Below are 26,493 nucleotides of genomic sequence, written 5' to 3'. Positions count from 1 at the left end.
GTATGCCTGTCCACACACTCTGACTAATGGCTCTGTGAAAGAGAGGCAGGACAACCAAGCAAGCAAAGGTCTGGCTGGATGATGAGCTACATGCCTAGGGCCCTCACATATCAAGCACAGGGTACGAGAGGAGGTTGGCTTGGTGAATCTGTCATTTCTGACAAGCAGAAAGCTGTTAGGCTCAGTTGTTTTGGACAGGATGCGATTGGTTGGAGATGAGTGTTTGGTGTTCCCTTTCTTCTTTTGAGTAATTTTGTCATCACCGGCTGGGCTACACTTGCTATAATGCTGGATAAGCTTTTCTTTTTATAATAGAGGAAATGTAGAATGAAGTTAATCCAAAACACAGGGAGAGCTGGAATTGAGTTTAGCACAAAATCCCAATGAGCTCAGCAAAAAGTCCAGGAACGGTCCCTCATACTGTAATGCTACCACCCTGCTTGGCAAGACCATGACAGGTTCTGTCCACTTATCCTGTGCATACTGCTAGGGTCTGGGCTGGGGGTGCAGGGCACGGCTGGGCTGGGCTGGGGGGCTAGGATTCCTGTGGAGGGTTGGTGGTTGGTGGGCTGTGTTTGTGTCCCAGAGGGAACGGGCCCCTGGCAGGGCCTGCAGGCTGGATTGTGAGAGCGTGTGGATTCTGTGTCTGTTTGTCAGCCACAACAAGAGCTCAGCTCCTGAAAGAAAGCTCTGTTACAGCTGGGAAAAGCCATGTCTGAATAGAGAGGTGAAAGCAGAGGGGCTAAGCTCTTTTTCTCACTCAGACACACACACACACACACACACACACACACACACACACACACACACACACACACACACACACACACACTGGTTCTGCATTGGGCACACAGTCAGGTAATCTGATTTCAGATGTGTACATGTAAACAGCATTTTTAGAGAAATCGTTCTTCTTGCAATGCATGTGAACGTTTTAAATGAACTATTTTATTCATCTGACTTTCAACAACAGCACTTTAGTGCACAAGTCGGAAAACATACAGTTTCTGGAAATGTGCAAGTGTCGAGCCGTGTATGGCCCTGCATACATCCTGTATACTGTATCTCCGAAAATCGATCACCTTAGTGCACGAACATGCAGGGACGTGTATATGTCCGGAAATGGTTCAGTAACACCCCTGAAATGACCTCCTAGTTCCACCCACGTACCAGGACATATCTTGAAATTCTGGTGCACGTTTGACATCAATTGCATTACATCTCCGTCTACGTCCACCCACGTCACTCCTATAAATCACAGCTAATAATCTTGCACTTGCTCAAGACGACTGCACATGCTTATTCACCCCAATGAATGCTAAGGCTACACTCTATCTAGAACCTTAAAGGGTTCTTCGGCTGTCCCCATAGGAGAACCCTTTCAAGAACCTTTTTTGGTTGCAGGTAGAACCCATTTGGGTTCCATCTAGAACCCTTTCTAGAGAGGGTTCTACATTGTACCCAAAAGGGTTCTACCTGGAACCGAAAAGGGTTCTCCTATGGGGACAGCCGAAGAACCCTTTTAGAACCCCATTTCTATGAGTGTAGTCATTGCTAGCTTGCCTTAGTGACTGTCACGGGTATATTAAAAACACAATTCAGTATTTAATGAATTAATTAATGAATGAATTACAGTGAATTATGAATGAATGCGTAAATATTTTTTTTTTAAATTATTATTATTATTAGTATCACACATCAGGGTTCCTACACCTTTTCAGAAATATCATTTGAGCACCACTATCAAGGTTTTTCCAGCACCATATGACATAGACATAGCTATACTATCGCTAAACATCTCTTAGTTCCTTGAATAAAACACACAAATCCACTTAATCACTTCTTGAAGGATGGCAATTTAATTTCAGTAGAGCAGGAGAAAGCGGGTAATAGTATCTGCATTTAGGCTAAGCAAGGCCTTAAACTAAAGTAATGAAAGCTAGCCCTGGGCCAAGACTCCTGACAGTACTCTGCTTGATATTTTTGTTTTTTACTTTCATTCATCTTGGAATTTCGAATGTGTTGCTTACCTGGGTGTAAACAGGTAAGCACCACATGGAGGAATATGAAAGAGCCTATTCAAAATTAAAAGATCAACAAAAGGGTTTTCAAAAGAATCAACCACAGTACTGACAGTACTGAGTCATCCAGCTTGGTCCAGGGCAATGGAGGCTACTCAGAGGATGAAGAGGAGGACCATCCTCCTCAGTGAATTTCATAAAACTTAACATTTTAAAACATTTAAAAAGTTAACCTTTTTAGATAAAACTATACTAAATATAATCATGTCACCAAATAATTGATTAAAACACACTATTCTGCAAAGGTCTACAGTAGTCTCAACAGCGCTCTGTAGGGTAGCACCATGGTATAGCCGGAGGACAGCTAGCTTCTGTCCTCCTCTGGGTACATAGACTTCAATACATAACCTAGGAGGCTCATTGTTCTCACCCCTTCCATAGACTTACACAATACTTATGACAACTTCCGGAGGACGTCCTCCAACCTATCAGAACACTTGCAGCATGAACTGACATGTTGTCCGACAATCAAAGGATGAGAGAATGAATATAGTACTAAAAGCATAAGCTACAGCTAGCTAGCACTGCAGTGCACAAAATGTGGTGAGTAGTTGACTCAAAGAGAGAGAAAGACAGTAGTTGAACAGTTTTGAACAAATTCATTTATTCCAAAATGAAGAAGCAAGAGAGAAATAGAGAGAGATACTGTAGATGCGAGAAGGAATACAACGTGTTTTTTATGAAAGTGAACTGTGTTTATGTGTGATCAGGGGTGTATTCATTCTGCCAATTCTGTTGAAAAACGTTTCTTAAACGGAAACAAATGGAACAAAACAGGGATAAACATACCTGCATTTGTCCAATAGAAACTTTTGTTTGCAACTGTTGAACTAATGATTACACCCTATATCAGCTAGATGGAGGCAAGAGTGTGCAAGGCGGCATTGAACTTCACCGTCTGTCAGCTCAAATGTATCTCTCAACCTGTGTTTACCTATGTTGTAAACTGTCATTCATAGGCTAGGTTGTAGCAACCTCATGATGGATATAGGGAAAATGTGAATATCATGTAGTAGCCTAAACCTATCGCTGTTACATTAAACTGGGTGAATGAAATATGAAAATCGCCCTCCCTCATCTTAAATGGCACTGACCGCCATTGGCCTACATCGATGCGGTAAAGAGGTCAATGGAAAGCAGACCGTGGGGGATATAAGAAGGACGCTGGATTGTCGCCCATTCATCAAATCTGATGTAACAAATTGTATATTCGTCAAATCCGTCATGATTGATGTATTGTAACAGACCTACAATGTGGTTACTAAAGTCAGATTTTGATATTTTTGTCTTTTTTCACTTCATAACATTTAGAAGAAGTTCCTTTTCAGGTTTAGAAGAAGTGACTGCTAAATGTTAACTACCGTTCGTACGAGCTGGTAGCATAGCTAGCATAGAGAAATCGGTAGTGGTATTCAAAGTCATTTTTAACTATAATGTAGTTCATTTTATGTTGGTTCATTTTATGTTGTTTTGGTGGCCAGGGCGTTAAACATACCTTTGACAGTTTCACTCTTTTTCTCCTGTGTAAACACAGCCTTCTCTCACTAGATATATATATATATATATATATATATATAGCTATGACATACTGTTGTTGCCCATACAACGCAGGATATCTCATTCACTCACATTTATACAGTTCTAATTGTACATGTAAATTATAGAAGAGGCTTGTGTATTAAATGTGGCAAAACCCCATGAACAGCTAGCTAACAACAACATAAGCTAGCTAGTAGAGTGAAATGGTAGGCTAGCTATCACCTACCACTGCGCTAGATAACGCTAGTGGTTAGCAATTAGCATTGGGACCGTTAGATACAATTTAAAATACATATACAGTCGTGGCCAAAAGTTTTGAGAATGACACAAATATTAATTTTCACAATGTTTGCAGCTTCAGTGTTTTTAGATATTTTTGTCAGATGTTACTATGGAATACTGAAGTATAATTACAAACATTTCATAAGTGTCAAAGGCTTGAATTGACAATAGCATGAAGTTGATGCAAAGAGTCAATATATCTGCAATCCGCCCTGGCATGCTGTCAATTAACTTCTGGGCCACATCCAGACTGATGGCAGCCCATTCTTGCATAATCAATGCTTGAAGTTTGTCAGAATTTGTGGGGTTTTGTTTATCCACCCGCCTCTTGAGGATTGACCACAAGTTCTCAATGGGATTAAGGTCTGGGGAGTTTCCTGGCCATGGACCCAAAATTTCGATGTTTTGTTCCCCGAGCCACTTAGTTATCACTTTTGCCTTATGGCAAGGTGCTCCATCATGCTGGAAAAGGCATTGTTCGCCACCAAACTGTTCCCTGATGGTTGGGAGAATTTGCTCTCGGAGGGTGTGTTGGTACCATTCTTTATTCATGGCTGTGTTCTTAGGCAAAATTGTGAGTGAGCCCACTCCCTTGGCTGAGAAGCAACCCCACACATGAATGGTCTCAGGATGCTTTACTGTTGGCATGACACAGGACTGATGGTAGCACTCACCTTGTCTTCTCCGGACAAGCTTTTTCCCGGATGCCCCAAACAATCGGAAAGGAGATTCATCAGAGGAAATGACTTTACCCCAGTCCTCAGCAGTCCAATCCCTGTACCTTTTGCAGAATATTTGTCCCTGATGTTTTTCCTGGAGAGAAGTGGCTTCTTTGCTGCCCTTCTTGACACCAGGCCATCTTCCAAAAGATGCACTCACACCTGTCTGCTGCCATTGCTGAGCAAGCTCTGTGCTGGTGGTGCCCTGATCCCGCAGCTGAATCAACCTTAGGAGACGGTCCTGGCGCTTGCAGGACTTTCTTGGGTGCCCTGAAGCCTTCTTCACAACAATTGAACCGCTCTCCTTGAAGTTCTTGATGATCCGATAAATGGTTGATTTAGGTGCAATCTTACTGGCAGCAATATCCTTGCCTGTGAAGCCCTTTTTGTGCAAAGCAATGATGACAGCACGTGTTTCCTTGCAGGTAACAATGGTTGACAGAGGAAGAACAATGATTCCAAGCACCACCCTCCTTTTGAAGCTTCCAGTCTGTTATTCGAACTCAATAAGCATGACAGAGTGATCTCCAGCCTTGTCATCGTCAACACTCACAGCTGTGTTAACGAGAGAATCACTGACATGATGTCAGCTGGTCCTTTTGTGGCATGGCTGAAATGCAGTGGAAATGGTTTTTTGGGATTCAGTTCATTTGCATGGCGAAGAGGGATTGCAATTCATCTGATCACTCTTCATAACATTCTGGAGTATATGCAAATTGCCATCATACAAACTGAGGCAGCAGACTTTGTGAAAATTAGTATTTGTGTCATTCTCAAAACCTTTGGCCACGACTGTACTGTTGAAGTCAGAAGTTTACATACACTTCGTTTGGAGTCATTAAAACTCGTTTTACAACCACTCCACAAATTTGTAATTTCTTGTTATGTTTCCAACAATTCTAGTAATGTTTCCAACAATTGTTTATTGACAGATTATTCACTTATAACTCACTGTATCACAATTCCAGTGGGTCAGAGGTTTACATACACCAAGTTGACTGTGCCTTTAAACAGCTTGGAAAATTCCAGAAAATGATGTCATGGCTTTAGAAGCTTCTGGAAGGCTAATACACATAATTTGAGTCAATTGGAGGTGTACCTGTGGATGTATTTCAAGGCTTACCTTCAAACTCAGTGCCACTTTGCTTGACATCATTGGAAAATCAAAAGAAATCACACAAGACCTCAGAAAAAAAACTCCATAAGTCTGGTTCATCCTTGGGAGCAATTCCAAACGCCAGAAGGTACCACGTTCATCTGTACAAACAATAGTACGCAAGTATAAACACCATGGGACCACGCAGCCGCCATACCGCTCAATAAGGAGACGCGTTCTGTCTCCTAGAGATGAACACACTTTAGTGCGAAATGTGCAAATCAATCCCAGAACAACAGCAAAGGACCGTGTGAAGATGCTGGAGGAAACAGGTACAAAAGTATCTTTATCCACAGTAAAACGAGTCCTATATTAACATAACCTGAAAGGCTGCTCAGCAAGGAAGAAGCCACTGCTCCAAAACGGCCATAAAAAAGCTAGACTACGGTTTGCAACTGCACATGGGGACAAAGATGGTACTTTTTGGAGAAATGTCCTCTGGTCTGATGAAACAAAAATAGAACTGTTTGGCCATAATGACCATCGTTGGATTTGGAGGAAAAAGGGGGAGGCTTGCAAGCCAAAGAACACCATCCCAACCGTGAAGCACTGGGGTGGCAGCATCATGTTGTGGGAGTGCTTTGCTGCAGGAGGGACTGGTGCACTGCACAAAATAGATGGCATCATAAGAAAGGACAATTATGTGGATATATTGAAGCAACATCTCAAGACATCAGTCAGGAAGTTAAAGCTTGATCGCAAATGGGTCTTCCAAATGGACAATGACCCCAAGCATACTTCCAAAGTTGTGGCAAAATAGCTTAAGGACAACAAAGTCAAGGTATTGGAGTGGCCATCACAAAGCCCTGACCTCAACCCTATAGAAAATTTGTGGGCAGAACTGAAAAGGCGTGATGTGAGCAATCAGGCCTACAAACCTGACTCAGTTACAGCTCTGTCAAGAGGAATAGGCCAAAATTCACCCAACTTATTGTGGGAAGCTTGTGGAAGGCTACCCAAAACGTTTGACGCAAGTTAACAACTTAAGGGCAATGCTACCAAATACTAATTGAGTGTATGTAAACTTCTGACCCACTGGGAATGTGATGAAAGAAATAAAAGCTGAAATAAATAATTCTCTCTACTATTATTCTGACATTTCAAGTTCTTAAAATAAATGGTTGATTCTAACTGACCCAAGACAGAGAATGTTTACTCTGATTAAATGTCAGGAATTGTGAAAAACTGAGTTTAAATGTCTTTGGCTAAGGCGTATGTAAACTTCCGACTTCAACTGTAATTTGCGTGGTTCATATTTACACATGTAAATACAGTCATCCTTTGTAAAAAAAAATTTAAAAATAAAAGTAAAATTAAGCGCCAAAATATTTATAACAGAAATAAAAATCATCCGAGGCACGATCTTGTTCTCATTTACTTAGTTACATACAAAGTTAGCTATCTTAGGTAGCTCACTCGTTTTTCAGTCGTTCAAAACACTTGACACATCAAAATAACCAGAAAACTCATAACAGTTTAGATAAACATGTTACCGCTAGAAAACGCAACCATTCTTATAAATGTTACAAACCGGAAAACAGGATAAATATGAAGAGAAGGAGAGTTGGTTTCTTTTCACTGGGCTTCTCTTCCACTACATGACGAAATAGGGATTCCCCCATTTCCAGAAACGTGCTATCCTAGACATTCCCGTATCATGCGTATCAGTGTTCTGGGATGTGCGGGAGTGTGCAGGAATGATTGGGAAATTCCCACTCACGACCGTCCACCGCAAATTTCACGGGAATATAGTTGACCCGATTTCACCCAGAAACTCTACTTTTCATGCAATGAGACTGTTTGTGTGATAGCTATTTCAGACAGAATTGACGGTATGTGACCAGTAACAAAACCTGGCAATGTGTATAGTATATGACCCCTTTTGAAACACTCCCATTTTTACCACTTTCTTGTGGGCATACGCCTTTTATCCATCGCCGTGCACAGCCGACACCGTTGAGGGGTGGGAGAAGGGGAGTGCCGATATGGGTGGGATATTTGAATAAATCCATTGAATATACAAATAGAAATCCCCTAGTTTACCAATGTCGAGTGGATACAGACATCGCACGCACTTGAAAATGTGGTGCCACCGTTAAACCACCCGCTTCACAAAAATGAATCAATGGCTGATCATCAAGTGATTTCCATTTTTTTCCAATTGTTGTTTACTCGTTTGGATGTTTTCAGTGTGCCAATTTATCATCACCAGCCAATGTGATCTCACCATCGCGCGCTCTCTCTGCTTTCAAACTCCCCACCAGTTATTTGGGCTGAAGACAGATTTGTAGTCTAAGTTAGAAACCTATACATATTAACCCATCATTTATTAGCTAATTATAAGGCTCCTTTAAATATTTACTTGTCAAAGTACAATAAAAAAAGAAGAAGTGGCAGATGCGCTTGTGTGCTCCCCCAGGCTTAATGCCAAGGCATTTCTGTGACAATAGACAAGAACAGCTCAGCGTTAGAACTACATACATTTACACGGAGAGCATAAATGCATTCAAAGCATTTATGTGAAGCCTTGTGAATGTACCGGCTTTATTACTGGCTTCACCTTTCAGATATAAAGTGGTATAAAGAAGATGGCACGGTAAAGTTGGCACATTTTTGTCTTCGTATAAAAGGGATATGATGCAGTTTGTGTGCCTGATAAGGGGATAGAACTATGGATTTCTCATCCTTGCTCTTCTTTCAGAGCTCCTCCAATGGCGTGAGACTTGGGACGCCCAACAGAGCCACCATCACCATCCTGTCCAATGACAATGCCTTTGGAATCATCTCCTTCAACTCTGTAAGAAACATATATCTGTCTAGTGTTGATTCTTGCTTATAGCATAGGCCTACATTCCATTCAACTAGTTCCGTTTTAACCTTCATTGAATGTAAAGCGAATCCCAGGTTCGGCTACCTACTACAATACGTACCATATTAGATTGAGAGGGAAGGCTTTAGTCACAGTCAGGATAAGGAAATTAAGCTTTGGGCAGGGGTGGGGTGGGGCAAGGGTGGGGGTCAAATGCCACAGAGGGTATCCATGCAGATGGTTGTGCAGGAGGGGTCTGGGGTTGCCAGGGGCAGCACAACCACAAAGGCTGCAGTTTGCTCCTGGGATTAACTTGTCAGTGGGAGTTTTGAGGGTTACTATGGTAACCATAGTATTGGGTCCTGCCTGCACCCCCCTTGGGGTCTTATTTGGGATCATTATTTTGCTTCTTGGAAATCAATGAAGGACTCTCTGCCTCCGGAATTACGATTCTGAAACATGTTTTCTTTTTGTTTAGTTTTAAAGTCAATATGCTCATCATGTCGTCTGTGAAAGTTGTGGTCTTGTGAAGAGCAACTAATTAATTTCATAATCACTAAAGACAATGTTAATTCTCTCTCTTTCTTTCTTTCTCTCTCTCTCTCTCTCTCTCTCTCTCTCTCTTTGTCTCCTCCAGACTGAACAGGTCATTGTGGATGAACCTAGAGGGAGGAACCAATATGTGCCTCTCAGCCTGGTCAGAGAGAAGGGGACGTATGGGACAGTGACGGTTAACTTTGAGGTGAGGTCACTGTAACAGTAACTGACCCCTGTTTGACCTCCCTATGGTTAGGTCATATCAGATCATTAGGCTGGTTGCACTTTAGTATGGATGTCTATCTGTCACCCGGTCTACTTATGCCAGCCACACACACAGACACACATGCATCGACACACACACACACACACACACACACACACACACACACACACACACACACACACACACACACACACACACACACACACACACACACACACACACACACACACACACACACACACACACACACACACACACACACACACACACACACACACACACACACACACACACACACACACACACACACACACACACACACACACACACACACACACACACACACACACACACACACACACACACACACACACACACACACACACACACACACACACACACACACACACACACACACACACACACACACACACACACACACACACACACACACACACACACACACACACACACACACACACACACACACACACACACACACACACACACACACACACACACACACACACACACACACACACACACACACACACACACACACACACACACACACACACACACACACACACACACACACACACACACACACACACACACACACACACACACACACACACACACACACACACACACACACACACACACACACACACACTTCAGATAAACGTATTCCTGTCATTCTGATGACAATATGTGAGCAATATGTTGTGGTTTCTACACGGGCAGATCTCGGAAGGCCCTAACCCTGCCCTGGAGGACCTCAGTCCAGACCGGGGGAACATCACCATTCCACCTGGACGAGCTTTGGTGGTATTTAGCATCCTCATCCAGGATGATCAGGTATCCTGTCCTCTCCACCCCCTCTGTATGCTATCACTTACAGCTTTTACCAGACAGCTTCACATCAAACACATGGATCATCTGAAGCTTTCTTTTGCAGGCTAAGTAAACCCAGAGTTACATGTCAGTAAACCATTGAAACAACACTATATATTCCCATATTATGTACCTAATGTATCTAGTATATCTAATAATAATAATAAGCTGTACTCTGTTTATCATATATCCTGATGCTTGGTCACCTTACCCCTATAAATATTAAAAACAAAAAACTATGTTTTAAGAGACAATAGGCATTGGTCTGAAGTCGAAAAATAAGGGAAATTCACAAGAGCACCACAATGCCTATACCATGCTCTTCCAAGGTTTTCCAGCACACAGCTTTAACCTACTACAGTAGCTATGTTGGTATTATACTTCAGACTATGTGTAGGCAGGTTGCTTAGGATTCAAACCTTCTCAAACAGCTAAATTCATATTCTTAGAGGAGATGCTTCCACAATAATGTGATTTGTACCGCATACAAGGTACCGCATACAAGGTAAAGTATTTGTATCTACTTTACCTTGTAGATACAATGGCGCCGGAGAAAAAGGCAGACGTTTTACATGCCCCCAACCGATTGTGTTTTTTGTTTGTTTATTTGCTTTGTTTGTAACTTATTTTTTTACTTATTTTGTACATAATGTTGCTGCTACCGTCTCTTATGACCGAAAATAACTTCTGGACATAAAGACTGTGATTACTCACCACAGACTGGCATAATCCTTTTTTTCATTTAACGAGTCTGACGAGCCTGACGCGAACGATATACTGCTTTCTCGGGAACAGGCCCAAATCCCCGTGATTTGCGTGAAGAGGAGGCAGAGAAAAAGGGTCCGGAGGTCGGGCTGTCTTCTGAGAATTCGTAGGAGATTGAATAAACCCCCAATTCCTTTCATTCTGCTAGCAAATGTGCAATCTTTGGACAATAAAATAGATGACCTACGCGGAAGATTAAAACACTAACGGGACATTCAAAACTGTAATATATTATGCTTCACGGAGTCATGGCTGAACCATGACACTATCAACATACAGCTGGCTGGTCATACGCTGCACCGACAGGATAGAACAGCAGCGTCTGGTAAGACAAGGGGCGGCGGACTATGTATTTTTGTAAATAACAGCTGGTGCACAACATCTAAGGAAGTCTGTAGCTATTGCTCGCCTGAGGTAGAGTATCTCTTGATAAGCTGTAGACCACACTATCTACCTAGTTTTCATCTGTATTTTTCGTAGCTGTTTACATACCACCACAGTCAGAGGCTGGCACTAAGACAGCATTGAATGAGCTGTATTTTGCCATAAGAAAACGCTTTAATGCAGAGAAACTTAAATCTGTTTTAACAAATTTCTATCAGCATGTTAAATGTGCAACCAGAGGGGAGAAAAAAACTCTGTACCACCTTTATTCCACACACAGAGACGCATCTCTCCCTCGCCCTCCATTTGGCAAATCTAACCATAATTCTATCCTCCTGATTCCTGCTTACAAGCAAAAATTAAAGCACGAAATACCAGTGACTAGATCAATAAAAAAGTGGTCAGATGAAGCAGATGCTAAGCTACAGGACTGTTTTGCTAGCACAGACTGGAATATGTTCCGGGATTCCTCCAATGGCATTGAGGAGTACACCACATCAGTCATTGGCTTCATCAATAAGTGCATCGATGACATTGTCCCCACAGTGACCGTACGTACATACCCCAACCAGAAACCATGGATTACAGGCAACATCCGCACTGAGCTAAAGGCTAGAGCTGCCGCTTTCAAGGAGCGGGACTCTAACCCGGAAGCTTATAAGAAATCCCCCTATGCCCTCCGACGAACCATCAAACAGGCAAAGCGTCAATACAGGACTAAGATCGCATCGTATTACAATGGCTCTGACGCTCGTTGGATGTGGCAGGGCCTGCAAAACCATTACAGACTACAAAGGGAAGCACAGCCGAGAGCTGCTCAGTGACACGAGCCTACCGGACGAGCTAAACTACTTCTATGCTCGCTTCGAGGCTTCGAGGCAAATAACACTGAAACATGCATGAGAGCACCGGCTGTACCGGAAGACTGTGTGTTCACGCTCTCCGCAGCTGAGGTGAGTAAGACCTTTTGACAGGTCAGCATTCACTAGGCCACAGGGCCAGACGAATTACCAGGATGTGTACTGCGAGCATGCGCTGACCAACTAGCAAGTGTCTTCACTGACATTTTCAGCCTCTCCCTGTCCAAGTCTGTAATACCAACATGTTTTAAGCAGACCACCATAGTGCCTGTGCCCAAGAACACTGTAGTAACCTGCCTAAATGACTACCGACCCATAGCACTCACGTCCGTAGCCAGGAAGTGCTTTGAAAGGCTGGTCATGGCTCACATCAACACCATCATCCCAGAAATCCTAGGCCCGGTCCAATTTGCATACCACCCCAACAGATCCACAGATAATGCAGTCTCTATTGCACTCCACACTGCTCTTTCCCACCTGGACAAAAGGAACACCTACGTGAGAATGCTACTCATTTACTACAGCTCAGCGTTCAACACCATAGTGCCCTCAAAGCTCTTCAATAAGCTAAGGACCCTGGGACTAAACACCTCCCTCTGCAACTGGATCCTGGACTTCCTGACGGGCCGCCCCCAGGTGGTAAGGGTAGGTAACAACACATCTGTCACGCTGATCCTCAACACAGGGCCCCCTCAGGGGTGCGTGCTCAGCCCCCTCCTGTACTCCCTGTTCACTCATGACTGCACAGCCAGGCACGACTCCAACACCATCATTAAATTTGCCGATGACACAACAGTGGTAGGCCTGATTACCGACAACAACGAGACAGCCTATAGAGAGGAGGTCAGAGACCTGGCCGTGTGGTGCCAGGACAACAACCTATCCCTCAACGTGATCAAGACAAAGGAGATGAATGTTGACAACAGGAAAAAGAGGACCAAGCACGCCCCCATTCTCGTCGAAGGGCTGCAGTGGAGCAGGTTGAGAGCTTCAAGTTCCTTGGTGTCCACATCACCAACACACTAACATGGTCCAAGCACACCAAGACAGTTGTGAAGCTGGCACAACAAAACCTATTCCCCCTCAGGAGACTGAAAAGATTTGGCATGGGTCGTCATATCCTCAAAAGTTTCTACAGCTGCACCATCGAGAGCGTCCAGACTGGTTGCATCACTGCCTGGTATGGCAAATACTCGGCCTCCGACCGCAAGGCACTACAGAGGGTATTGCGAAGAGCTCAGTACATCACTTTAGCCAAGCTTCCTGCCATCCAGGACCTCTATACCAGGCGGTGTCAGAGGACGGCCCTAAAAATTGTCAAAGACTCCAGCCACCCTAGTCATAGACTGTTCTCTCTGCTACCACATGGAAAGCGGTATCGGAGCTCCAAGTCTAGGTCCAAGAGGCTTCTAAACAGCTTCTACCCCCAAGCCATAAGACTCCTGAACATCTAGTCAAATGGCTACCCAGACTATTCACATTGCCCCCCCCCCCCTCCCTCCACACCAATACCACTCTCTGTTGTCATCTATGCATAGTCACTTTAATTAACTCTACCTACATGGTAGGTAACCGGTGCCCCCACACATTGACACTGTACCTGCACCTATATTGTTATTTTTACTGCTCCTCTTTAATTACTTGTTACTTTTATCTCTTATTCTTATTCCGTATTTTTTTTAACTGCTCTGTCGGTTAGGGGCTCATAAGTAAGCATTTCACTGTAAGGTCGACACCTGTTGTATTCGGCGCATGTGACTAATGCAATTTGATTTGATTTAATGGAAACACAAGGGAAGTTATGTTGTGTAGAATGAGACCAGGGCATATGGGATTGAATTCCTCTTTGAAATTGATAGGAAAACATGGTACTGGAATGTGTAATGGCTGTATGGTAGAGGAAATAGTTTAACATATATTATTATGTTGTGAAATGTATGATGTAGTAAGGGAGAGGTTGTTTGACAGGGTCAGAGAGGTTGGAGGGGTATTGGGTGTGGGTGGTATTTTGGGTGGGGGTGATGGGAGGAGTGAGGTTTGTAGGATTTATTATTCAAGGGTTAATTAAGAGAATATAGTTGTATAGATAGGTTGTGACTGCACATTGTAAATGTGGTACTGGAACAGACCCTGTATATTGTATGATTACTTACTTTATCTTGTTCTTTTTATTTCTTCTTTTTATACTTTGTGTTTTGTTTCTACGTTATTTTTTGTATTTGTTTAGGTCAGAGCTCGCAAAAAAGGCAATTCACTGTACTTGTGCATGTGACATTAAAACGTGAAACTATTTCCATGGTAACACGTCACTAAACCATTGTTACTGTGATTTCCCTCAGATCCCTGAGGGTGACGAGGTGTTCACAGTCAGGCTGACAAGTGTGGCAGGCGGGGCGGTCCTCAACCCCAATGGCAGCAGCGTGGAGCTGAAGATCCGCCGTAATGACAGCCCCCTGCGCTTCTCCCAGTCCCAGGTGGCCGTTGCCGAGACCGCCGGGGTCATCTCCCTGACCATAACCCGCGGCCTCCTGGCCGACCACGGCCGCTTGGTAGGCTCAGATGACACAGAGGTCTCTGTGGACTACGTGGTCGTCAGCGGCGAAGGGGCGGGCAGTGCCACTCCGGCGGTGGATTTCGTGGACCTGCAGGCGGTGCGCACGGTGACATTTCCCCCATGGGTCTATGAGGCACGTCTGCTCTTCAACGTCAGCGATGACGAGGTGCCGGAGATTGCCGAGTCGTTCCACGTAGTGCTGCTGGAGGAGACGGTGAGAGGAGACGCCGTGCTGATCCCGCCCAATGCCGTCCTGGTCACCATCGAACCCAATGATAAACCCCACGGGGTCCTGTCAATCAGTGGCAGCCCCCTCAATCAGCTAATCAGTATCAACGAGGATATGACTGACAGGTTGGTCAAACTACAGTTAGGAGAAGAATGTCATTGGATCAGTGTGTCACCTTATAACATGATCGTTTCCAAACACATTGAACCTCCACTGTTTCTGTGTCTCTGCTATTCTCACAACCCCGCCCTCTCTTGTCCAAAAGATTTGACGGTATCTCCATCGTGAGGAACGGCGGTAACTACGGTGACGTCTCTGTCAATTGGACCATCAGACGGAACTCCAGCGACCGCTCGCCCGTGTCAGATGACCTGAGCCCCGAGGCGGGCACACTGTGGTTGACGGCGGGTCAGATGAGCGCGGTCTTGCCCTTGAACATCACAGCAGATGAGCTTCCAGAGGAAGCAGAGGCCTTTGTCCTCCGACTGCTGCCGGACACTGTGCAGGGAGGGGCCGAAGTGGACGAGCCTATGGAGGTCAGTCTGGCCTGGCTAGGATATGATTGGTTAGGATGCTACTGCTGTTGATTGTTTGGATTGGTTGATTGGTCCATCTATATTTTAAGTTTCAGTTCTAATACTAGAGGCTGACGATTTGTTTTGTATACAGAGATAAGGTTTTCTAGTATTTAAACCAGATATTATGTTCAGTTCTGTCATGTTGTTGATGCTGTTGGTTTTGAGGAGCTCTGTGTTGGCTGTTGTTCATTTGCAATTACAAATTCAAGCTGGGGAAGACAGAAGGACAGACAGTCAGAAAGCTGCTTGTCAACCCTGGGAGCTTAGTGCTATGTCTAACATAGGGTAGCGCCTGACAGGGAGGGAGGGAGGGAGCAGGTCTAGTACCTACGCCCTCCTGAGGAAGTTTGCGGGGGAGGGCTGCACTTGTGGGAGACACATCTGGAGAACAGTCCCCTCCTCTCTAGAGGATGTGGTCTTGTGTGTGTGTGTGTGTGTGTGTGTGTGTGTGTGTGTGTGTGTGTGTGTGTGTGTGTGTGTGTGTGTGTGTGTGTGTGTGTGTGTGTGTGTGTGTGTGGTGTGTGGGTGGAGGTGGGTGGGTGGATGGCTGGAGACTTGGCACACACACTGGTCCTGTACTGTAGACCCTATTAATACTGTCACTTCACACTGGGTGTTCCCTTAATGTGGTTGAATGAATCTAAACAAAAACAACTGTGGGGATATGCCTGTGTCCTCACAAGGATAGTAAATCATGGAAAATTCGAACAAGTGTGGACCTTTCACCCGTCGTCACAAGGAAAAAGGCTATTTTGGGCTTAGGGGTTAGGGTTAGGGATACTATAAAGGTTAGGGTTAAGACTGAGGGTCAGGTTTAGGATTAGGGTTTGTGATTAGGGTTAGGGAAAATAGGATTTAATTTGGTCCCCACAATGATAGTAAAACAAACGTGTGTGTGTGTGTGTGTGTGTGTGTATGAGTGGGTGTGGCAGTGTAAAGTCTTTATTATTGCCATCTTTGTCACAGCTTCCCATCTTGGCTATGTGTGAAAGGAGTGGGTAGATCCAACCCTTGTTTATGTTTAATGTATTAGAACACACACGCACTCACACACGGTGGTGGGACTCCCAGCGTGTGGTATCTGCTGCCATGTGTGTATACGCAGTTGACTAAGCACTGCTTATAAGCATTAGAAGACAACTCTAGAAGTTGAATGAGTTAATCAATGTATGCGTCAAGAGAACACAAATGATTTAACACACTCCAAATGCTGCAAGCCTGCAACACTTAAAACCTGTCAGACAGCCGTGAGTCCTGGTCAAACATCTACAGTAAGCCCTAGTAAAAAAGCTCATGAAAGCTATTCTTGCCCATTTAATTAAAGAGGTTGCATCTCTAAAATTAGCCCAGGGTTCTTTCTTTACGACACAGAGTCTGATGCTTTCTCCTCCTTTCCCCCCTCTCCTTCCTCTCCCTCCTCTCTTTCCACAGATGATGTTCTACCTCCAGGACAGTGATGACGTGTACGGCCTGTTCCGCTTCCACCCGGAGGAGAACCAGAACATCCAAAGTCAGCCCGATGGACGCTTCCTGTCCCTTAGCTTTCTGCGGGAGGGGGGCACCCTGGGGGAGGTAGCCCTAGCCCTCACTGCCCTCTACATCCCCGCGGGGCCCGTGGACCCCGGGCTGGCCCGGGACGGTGTGCTGAACGGCAGCCGCTCTACTACCGTGCTGTTCTCTCAGGGCCAGGATCTGACCAGACTCACCCTGCCCATCCGCAATGACGCCTTCCTGCAGAACGGAGCCCACTTCCTCATCCAGGTGGGGCCAGAGGTCTCGAACGGCAACACTTTTGGGTCAAATACTGACCCAGTCATAGGATCACTGTCACAGGGAGTGGGACACACAATTCATACAGGGGAGGTTTCAAATACAGTAGATAAGAAGATCTGTTTATTTAAATGAGTGTGAAGACCTTAACGTAGCTCACCTGTGCTACTGGATGTAAAAAAATGTAGAAAGTGGTCAGCGACTCCAGCTTTGGAAAATGTTGGTTGGTTCTTAGTTTTGTCAAGCTTGTCCAGATACATGGTCCCTCATTTGCATGTGTGAGTGACTTGGACCTGAGAACTGTGCGCTGGCCTGTTGCCATGGGATCTGTCCAAGCTTCCAAACAAACAGCCCTCATCAGGCAGCGCTTAAAAACAAACACAAAATGGAAGTACCTCCTTCACATTCAATGGGTCCCAAACTGCTCCCTCACACACACACACACACGCACGCACACGCACACATGCGAAAACACACACACAAAGCCCAAAGAAGAAGCAGAATGACAGTGCTGAGAGGTCTTTGGAGAAAGTCATTCATAGTGTAGTGAGAGTGGGAAGTTAAGAGAGCGGTTTATTTGGAATCATGGAGGGGTAAAGAAGTACAGTACTGCACAATAGAACACTAATGCCTGAGAGAAAACTGCAACATTGCATTAACGCTTCACATTCTGTTCCTTCCCTGATGAACCAACTCCACAATACCTGAATGAAACCCACACCTGTACTTATACAGTATACTGCCCATGTGAGAGTCATGTATTTATTTTCTTTTTCTTTTTTTTAAGACATTTTTAAAGGGTTTCATTTTCCGTTTGGCTAACACAACAAAAAATGCGGCCTACTGGTATGAAAGTTGAGTCATGTATTGGAAGATGGCTATAGGGGATTTGTGCTTAGTAATCATTGCTGTCTCTCTTCCAGCTGCATAGTGTGGACCTGGTCAGTATCAGCCCTCCCATCCCGTCTTTGAGTCCTCGCTTCGGAGGGGCGATCAACCTCACCCTCACAGTCACCCCCGACATCGCCAACGGGGAGATCGGCTTCACCAGTAACACCACAGTGGTGGTGTATGAGCCAGAGGACACCAACACTAGCACGGTACAACGCTAATCCTTTGTCTGCATCAATGGCACACACATTAGCATGGTACGGTACTACGCTAACCCTCTGTCTGCATCAATGGCATACATGTTAGCATGGCACGCTATTACGCTAACCATCTCTCTTTATCAATGACACACATGTCAGCACAGTACGCTAACCCTCTGTAGGCTCAATGGCACACCTGTGTAGTGTACCGTGACTCTGATATGATCTGGCTAGAGATACTGTATGTGTGGGGATGTTACTTTGATGTTACAGTGATGACTTTACCGCAATGAAATGTTTTTCAAATTGTAATTACTGCAGTTGAATGATCACTACAGTATGTTTGAACAGCAATTTACAGGTCTTGTTTCATGTAACATAGCCACAGTGCTTATAATGGACAGGCTTCTTATCCTACCAGTCAGTTTGTTCAAATGTCTAATATGACTGCAGATGGTCGAGGGAAAATATATTCTTCCTCCTCCCACAGGTGACCCTCAGCCTGCGGCGGGACGGGACAGACGGAAAGGCCGTGGTGTTCTGGAGCCTTCGACCAATCGGAGACAACCAGGCTGACATCACCCCTGACGACCTGGAAACCCTGAGCGGCTCAGTGGTGTTCCTGACAGGACAGAGTGACGCCGTCATCAATGTCACCGTCATGGCCGACGATATCCCTGAGGTCAACGAGACCCTTTCCCTCACTCTGGACAGGTACTGGACAGCAACTCTGGGGAGCTTTTGGTTGGCCAACAGATTCTCATTCTGTTAATCAGTAGAAATGGAAATAAGTGCCTGTGTCTGATTATGTACCACACGCCATTGCCATATGTCCTGGGATTTGAATCAGTAGCGTATTGTCCACTTGTTCATTTACTTAACGACAATGCCTGGCTGTGCTTAAAATTATTAAAGCAATGAAATAGTTTCTTTTTTAAGAACTACTAATATGAGCAGTGAGACTAGGGTGTCACAAGGAAAGCCTATCCTTTACCCCTGTTCCTACCCCTACTCCAATTCCTGCCTGTCATCTGTTACCGATGACCTGTGACGGGAACATTGGCTCGCCCTCCCTCCCTCCCTCCCTCCCTCCCTCCCTCCCTCCCTCCCTCCCTCCCTCCCTCCCTCCCTCCCTCCCTCCCTCCCTCCCTCCCTCCCTCCCTCCCTCCCCTCTCCTGCAGGGTGGAGACTCCGCGCTTTATAGTGTACTTCGGGTAAGTGGCGAGTGGAGTGAACACTCTTTGTGTGCTTTAAATCACGACTTTGTCTAGGGAAAAAGGAACCACTAGGATTTATTGGGCTTTTGGTTTGATGGGGAGGGGGGGGTTGTTGGGGTGGTTTTGTGGGGCTGTGCATTGGGAAGAGAGGAGCGTGGGTGTGGGGAGTAAGGAGGGATCTTCTTTGTGTTGCACCTAATTTGAACCGTTCTTTATGCCCTCCTGTAAAGACGTCAGTGTTTGTATGCATGATGCGAGTTGGACTCAAGTGTTTGTTTGGTGTGCTTTGCTCTGTCCAGCCTCTGCTTTTCATTTACCCTTTATGTGGCCACACACACACACACACACACACACACACACACACACACACACACACACACACACACCCTGCTCATCAGGGGCCAGGCTGACAGAACACACAGGCCCCCCCCCTGCTGTGAGAGAGAGAGGCTCAGGGGCCACTGAGTGACACGGTTAATCAGAGCAGCTCAAACAACAGGCCTCTGGTCAATACTGAACATGAGCCAATACAAGGAATTTACTCATTCAGTGTTTTTAAATGAAGGGTAAGTTGATGAAAATACTTGATTTCTGTGGTAAGCTTTGAAGTGCATCTCCTTGTTGTTTTACAAGCAGTACATGCTGGCTGTTTTAAAATTCCCCCACAACCCACATTCCCACTGAGATGAAGGCTTGTGAGTTCCTTTTTGGTCTAGCCGCTGAGTTCCCCTCTGTGTTGCAGGGTTAACGTTGAGAACCAGATCCTGAAGCCTGGCTTCACCAGTCGAGAGATTGTCATTGTGGAGAACGACGACCCAGGTGGAGTCTTTGAGTTCTCCCCCTTCTCCAGAGGACCCTGGTATATCAACGTACGTCTGGCACACAGACAGGCCTCATGACTGTTGATGCTCATCTGTTTCATCGACTGATGCGTGTTGAATAGCATCTTGACCCACCGGGTCATTTTCGCAAACTACCAAGTGTTCTCGATGGATTACCTACATCAACAACAGCAACGCTTCTGACCCCTAGTTTGTCCTGGTTTGCCCTGTGACCTTTTCTTTATAGGAAGGTGAGGTGGTGGAGCTACGTGTCATCAGGGTCCAGGGGCAGCTGCTCAAACAGCTGGTGCGGTATGTCCTTATGCCCTCGGGCAACGCCGAGTTCTACGGCGCCACGGGCATCCTGGAGTTTAATCCCGGGGAGAGGGAGGTGCTGGTGGCACTGGTGGCACGGCCTGACGGGGTCCCTGAGGTACAGCTACACGACTGTCCGTCCCCCCTTTATGACATCATGTATGTATGGCTTGGACACTCCCTCCTAACTGTGAGGGTGTCGCCGGTCCTACTGTTTCCAGTTTCAAATGCCTTTGAAGTTCAAAATCAGTTTGCTGGTTTTGATAGTTGTACATGTGTTCGCCTGTAGAACACAGTGCACAGATTACAGTGTGACAGTTCTGTTGATGTGCCCATGTGTGTGTGTGTGTGTGTCTGTGTGTAGCTGGATGAGATGTTCTCGATGGTACTCAGCAGCTATAGCACTCCACCCAGTCGCCTTGGCAACCACCGAGAGGTCAACATCACGGTGCGGAAGAATGATGACCCCTCCGGGGTCATAGAGTTCGGCCGGTCTGGATTGGCAGAGGCCATCAACGAGAGCAAAGGCTCAGAGTCACACTCAGGTACAATGGAGCAGTGGAGGAACAGTGTCTAAAAACTAGACAGTACTTTAAGACAATATAGTATGAAGAAAGTAAAATAACAGGAAAACATTCGTGATCATATTTTAAGTCTTTTTAATTCTTTAGAAGACGAGATTCAGTAGAGAGATGATACAGAAACTAATAGGATTGAGTGTATTATATTGTAAATATTGTGTTCTGTTGTGGGTCTCCTTGGCAGTGGCCTATCCTGTGGTGAGGAACAGGGGTCGCTTTGGGGAGGTGTCTGTGTCCTGGGTCCTAGAGCCCCACATGTCTGCTGACGTCAGCCCCGTACAGGGATACGTTGTGTTTGCTGAGGGGGAGTATGTGAAAAACCTCACCCTCTTCTCTGTACCTGATGAGGTAAAGCCATCTCTCAAACGCTACAGTATTTGACCAGGGCTCCTTTACATAATGTGTATAACATCTATGTCAATAAAAATGTCATGGTTTGTATGGTATCTGTTATCTTTTCTACGCAATACTTCATCTTTGCCCGACAATATCTTGTTTCCAACATAAGCTCCCAGAGGACATGGAGAATTTCACCATCACGCTCCTGAATGTGACAGGGGGAGCAAGACTTGGGAACATACTCAACGCAAGCTTGCAGATAAACAAAAACGATGACCCGATTTACTTTGCAGGTAAGGATATCTTTGATTTGCTCCCTAGCACTTTATGTAAAGCATTGGGAGTTTTTTTCAAGCGCTGCAGCGTGTTAGCAGACGTAGAGTGGCTATATCAAGTGACCTAGTGTTTATTGTCACGCGGCATGGTGGTTATGTCAGTTGACGTAGGATGACGTAATACTCTGTCTCTCTGTCCTCCAGAGCCTGTGGTTGTCAGGATTCGGGAGGGGGGTGTGGCCAACTTCACTGTTTTGAGGGCTGGTCCGGCTGACTTTGTTGCCACGGTGATGTATCGTGTGGACTACGGCGGGACGTCACTGGGTGACTTGGCCCCACTGAGTAACGACACAGTGCTCGTGTTTGGTGTGGGAGAATGGTCGAAGAACATCTCTGTTGCTGTGGAGGAGGACGACACACCTGAGACTGACGAACCCTTCTACATCCTCCTCTACAACACTACAGGTGTGTAAGGCTGCCACGTTCTCTGTGCGTTCAAACGAACAAGATACTTCTCGTGACCTGAACAGGAAAAACTCTAAGCTCTAGTTTTAAACAATGGCTAGGTTCCTGGTCAGGTCACGTGGTCAGGAAAAACTCCTGGCCTTACTCACATTGTGTAGTATGGAAGGTTGTCCAATCGAATTCATTCTCTCAGTACAATAGCACAAAGAGATATTGGGCAAGTCATTTTAGAGACAACTGTAGTAGGAAACAATCATCCTCGTTATGTTGACTGTTTTTCCTCGTTCAGTAGCTGTATCTCCAGTCTCTTTGACAGCTGTTTCTGTACATTGGTGAGTAACTGGGTTGATTAGCATTGACACTGGTGACCCTGAAAAGCCCTCCTAATCCCGGTATTGTGTGACACAGACAGGGATGAAAGCGGGTGGGCCTGTGGGGGAACTTAATTACCAAACTCAGACTCACTCTGCAGGCTGCAGCACAAAGCCCGCCAGCCCAGTCCACTACTCCACTCCGCTGCCTGGCCTGGCTGTATGTGCATGGACTACTTGGAGTGAAAATAAGGGTTAACCCACTCTGCTCCTCTCCAAGCCTTAGTTAACGAGAGAGGGCTCTTATATTATTTTCGTGGCGGACATCTGCATGTAGAACCCTGACCCTCTCCGCTGGGTTGCCGTGGTTACTGTGTGCTATGGTAATGAGAACAGTCTCCTTTTTGTGATGATATTTAGCATGACAATACTATGTGGGTATTATCAAGCAACCTCATCTGTCTCTCTCTCTCTCTCTCTCTCTCTCTGTTTCTCCTGTAAAAGCACACGCACATGCTGCGTTTTATTTAAGCCAAGCAAGATGTTAAGTTCAAACAAGAACATTTTACTGACTTGAAGGACATTACATGTTTTCTTGTGTGGTGTGTGTGTGTGTGTGTGTGTGTGTGTGTGTGTGTGTGTGTGTGTGTGTGTGTGTGTGTGTGTGTGTGTGTGTGTGTGGGGGACAGGTGACGCTGTTGTGTATGGTGCGGACACAGCGACAGTGGTGATTGAGGCCAATGATGAGGCCAACGGAATATTCTCCCTGGAATCCACAGAGAGGTCTGTAGAAGAGGGCAAGACCAACAACTTCTAGTAAGGACCAACTCTAGCCTTAATACACCATACACCTTTCCTGCATGCTTACCCAGCCTCTGGAATAGATTAGCAGCTCTTAACAAACCTATTGAGTTGATTATTCTACCATCTGTTGGTATAATTTAATCCTGTGTGGGACAGTTCAGGACTTCGGGGGCCGTAATGTCTGCTGGCACTCTTCTCCCTGGCACTTCGTTGGTCCACTAATGTCATTGGTTGCTAAGGAAGTGCTCACAATTGATTTTCAGGTCTTAATCACTTCCTGTTTAGAAGGAAAACACAGGAACCAGCATACATTCAAGCCTCTAAGGACCTGAGTTGTATCCTTGCGAGTTCTTCCTCAGTCCCACATACAGTCCTTTTGTCTCCTAGTGTTATCAGGGCCAGGGGCCACTTTGGCAACGTGACGGTGTTCTGGCGCCTTTATGCCAATGACACAGCCCTGGAGCCTGGTCAGGAGTTCACCAACACCTCTGGCTCCATCACCTTCACCACGGGAGAGGAGACCAAGCCCATCGTCCTGCAGGCCATCTCAGACAAACTCCCTGAGTTTAACGAGTTCTACGTCCTCAGGCTCATCAGCATCTCAGGTAAGGGGAAGTGGGAGTGTGAGGCAGATATCCGCCAGGTGACCTACTGAACTAGTAGTACTCCTGTAGTAAGTAACAGACTCACTCACACACAACACGCGCACAGCCAACGCTGCTGTCCCATGTATATAGAGACAGTAGACACTGGACCATTTCTTTTATACTGTCTTTCACACTGTGTATTCATATACTGTATTCTTCATATAGCTCATTCTAATATATCTACTACTGTACATTTCATTTTTGTTATATTGTCCATAAACACTGAGTTTACAAAACATTAAGGACACCTGCTCTTTCCATGACATAGATTGACCAGGTGAATCCAGGTGAATCCAGGTGAAAGCTATGATCTCTTATTGATGTCACTTGTTAAATCCACTTCAATCAGTGTAGATGAAGGGGTTGAGACAGCTTAAAGAAGGATTTTTATGTCATGAGACAATCGAGACATGGAATGTGTATGTGTGCCATTCAGAAGTTGAATGGTCAAGACAAAAAATGTAATTGCCTTTGAACGGTTATGGTTGTCGGTGCCAGCTGCAATACTGCAGTTTGCCGTGTATTTATCAAGAATGGTCCACCATCCAAATTACATCCGGCCAAGTTGACACAACTGTGGGAAGCCTTGGAGTCAACATGGGCCAGAATCCCCTTGGAACGGGGGGGGGTGCAACTCAATATTAGGAAGGTGTCCTTAATGTTTTATACACTCAGTGTACACGGCCTGGGTGTTAGAATAAGGCTATGAAGTAACAAAATGTGGAAAAAGTCAAGGGGTCTGAATACTTTCCGAAGGCACTCTATCTTACTGGTGTGTATACGCATAGATTGCATTTGGATTACTGATACAGTATTATTTGAGTTGTTAACTGGATTCATCCGGACATGAATGATTTCTTGTTTTTGATTATTATTTGTGTATTTGTTTGACATTTTTAGCTAGTAACATAAGCATTTCACTGCACCAGCTATAACATCTGCTAAACTTTGTATGCAACCAATAAACTTTGATCTAATTTGATTTGATTTAGTATGTTCTTGACTAGAACATCAACATCTGAGCTTTAAAGCTACCTATGTTCTCTCAGTTGAAGTGGGGTGTTATGGGTTATTCCTAAAGTACTCTGTGTCACGTTACAAATGTTGTTGATACCAAGCATTAACCATTTTCTGTCCGGTGATATTCCATAGGTGGTTACCCCGGAGAGGGTGGCCGATTGGCTAATACATCCCTCAACGCCTCTGTCCTGATCCCCTTTAACGATGACCCTTTTGGAGTGTTTGCCATCGCCGTCGACAACCTGGACCAGGAAGTGGCTGAGGACATCCTGTCAGAAGAAGACATGTCTGATGTCACTTCCTTCACCATCCTGCGGCAGCAGGGCACCTTCGGGGAGGTGCGGGTTGCCTGGGAGATTGTATCTGTCCGTTTCCCTCTCGGCCTCCCTCCCATGCAGGACCTCCTCCTCAGCGCCTCCTTCCCAAAGGAGGTGGAGCTCAGGCCCCACTCCAGGAGGCACCACTCAGGCACCGACACCTGGTTCTTCTCGGGCCTACAGGGGGCCTACGGCACCATCAGCCCAGAGGAAGGGCCTGACAGTCTTGCTAACTTCACCTTCTCAGCCTGGCTGGTTTCCAGGCCGGACACCAACGGCTTCATCGTGTCCAAGGGCAACAGGAACGGGACGCTGTACTATGGGGTGAAGGTCCAGACCAACGAGTCCCATGTGAGTGTGATGCTGTACTACACAGCCTTGGGGGCCAACAACACCCTGGTGGCCCGGGCCACGGCAGAGAGGTTTGTGGAGGACAATGTGTGGCTCCATGTGCTGATCACGGTGGATGATGGGATTATTGAGTTCTTCCTGAATGGCAACCTTATGCCCAGAGGGATTAAGAGTCTCAAAGGAGAGGCCATCACTGACGGTGAGTCCCAATAATTTCATTAACTCTTGAAGCTGGAATCCTTAGTTGCAACTGTACATCTATTTTGGGACTTAGAAATGAATGATACATACCCATTCATTCAGGAAGAATATATATTACAAATGCCTCGCGAGTTTATTTCAACTGTCATACCCCATCAGAACCCAAAATACAAGTTTGTTTTGCTGCCAGTGTTTGTAAACAATGGAAATGTAAACAAACACTGTATAGCCTCGAAACATGGTTAAAACTATCATTTTGATACCATGGATGGTCGGTCCATAGCTCTGTCTTTGAAATTAAGAGTGGTTATATTTCTCCAGGCCTATACCTCAGCTTTTTACCAAAACACAG

The 26,493-nt window shown here is 45.4% G+C and overlaps 1 protein-coding gene across 1 annotated transcript in view; it reads left to right on the top strand.

Moving 5' to 3' along the window:
- adgrv1 (adhesion G protein-coupled receptor V1) overlaps positions 1-26,493 on the top strand; it is a 197,173-nt gene that overhangs the window by 29,059 nt on the left and 141,621 nt on the right. The window contains exons 4-20 of the mRNA XM_014160914.3: positions 8,479-8,574; positions 9,224-9,328; positions 10,097-10,210; positions 14,595-15,163; positions 15,304-15,574; positions 17,048-17,377; positions 18,310-18,486; positions 18,968-19,191; positions 20,437-20,563; positions 20,763-20,948; positions 21,195-21,375; positions 21,596-21,759; positions 21,920-22,043; positions 22,230-22,490; positions 23,491-23,617; positions 23,993-24,210; positions 25,405-26,139. Of these exons, the coding sequence (XP_014016389.3) occupies positions 8,479-8,574; positions 9,224-9,328; positions 10,097-10,210; positions 14,595-15,163; positions 15,304-15,574; positions 17,048-17,377; positions 18,310-18,486; positions 18,968-19,191; positions 20,437-20,563; positions 20,763-20,948; positions 21,195-21,375; positions 21,596-21,759; positions 21,920-22,043; positions 22,230-22,490; positions 23,491-23,617; positions 23,993-24,210; positions 25,405-26,139 (4,009 nt within the window). The remainder of the gene's footprint in view (positions 1-8,478; positions 8,575-9,223; positions 9,329-10,096; positions 10,211-14,594; positions 15,164-15,303; positions 15,575-17,047; positions 17,378-18,309; positions 18,487-18,967; positions 19,192-20,436; positions 20,564-20,762; positions 20,949-21,194; positions 21,376-21,595; positions 21,760-21,919; positions 22,044-22,229; positions 22,491-23,490; positions 23,618-23,992; positions 24,211-25,404; positions 26,140-26,493) is intronic.

This window comes from Salmo salar, chromosome 20 (assembly GCF_965601325.2).
Source record: "Salmo salar chromosome 20, fSalSal1, whole genome shotgun sequence".
Classification (NCBI taxonomy): Eukaryota; Metazoa; Chordata; class Actinopteri; order Salmoniformes; family Salmonidae; genus Salmo; species Salmo salar.
This window is presented reverse-complemented; position numbering and strand designations above follow the sequence as displayed.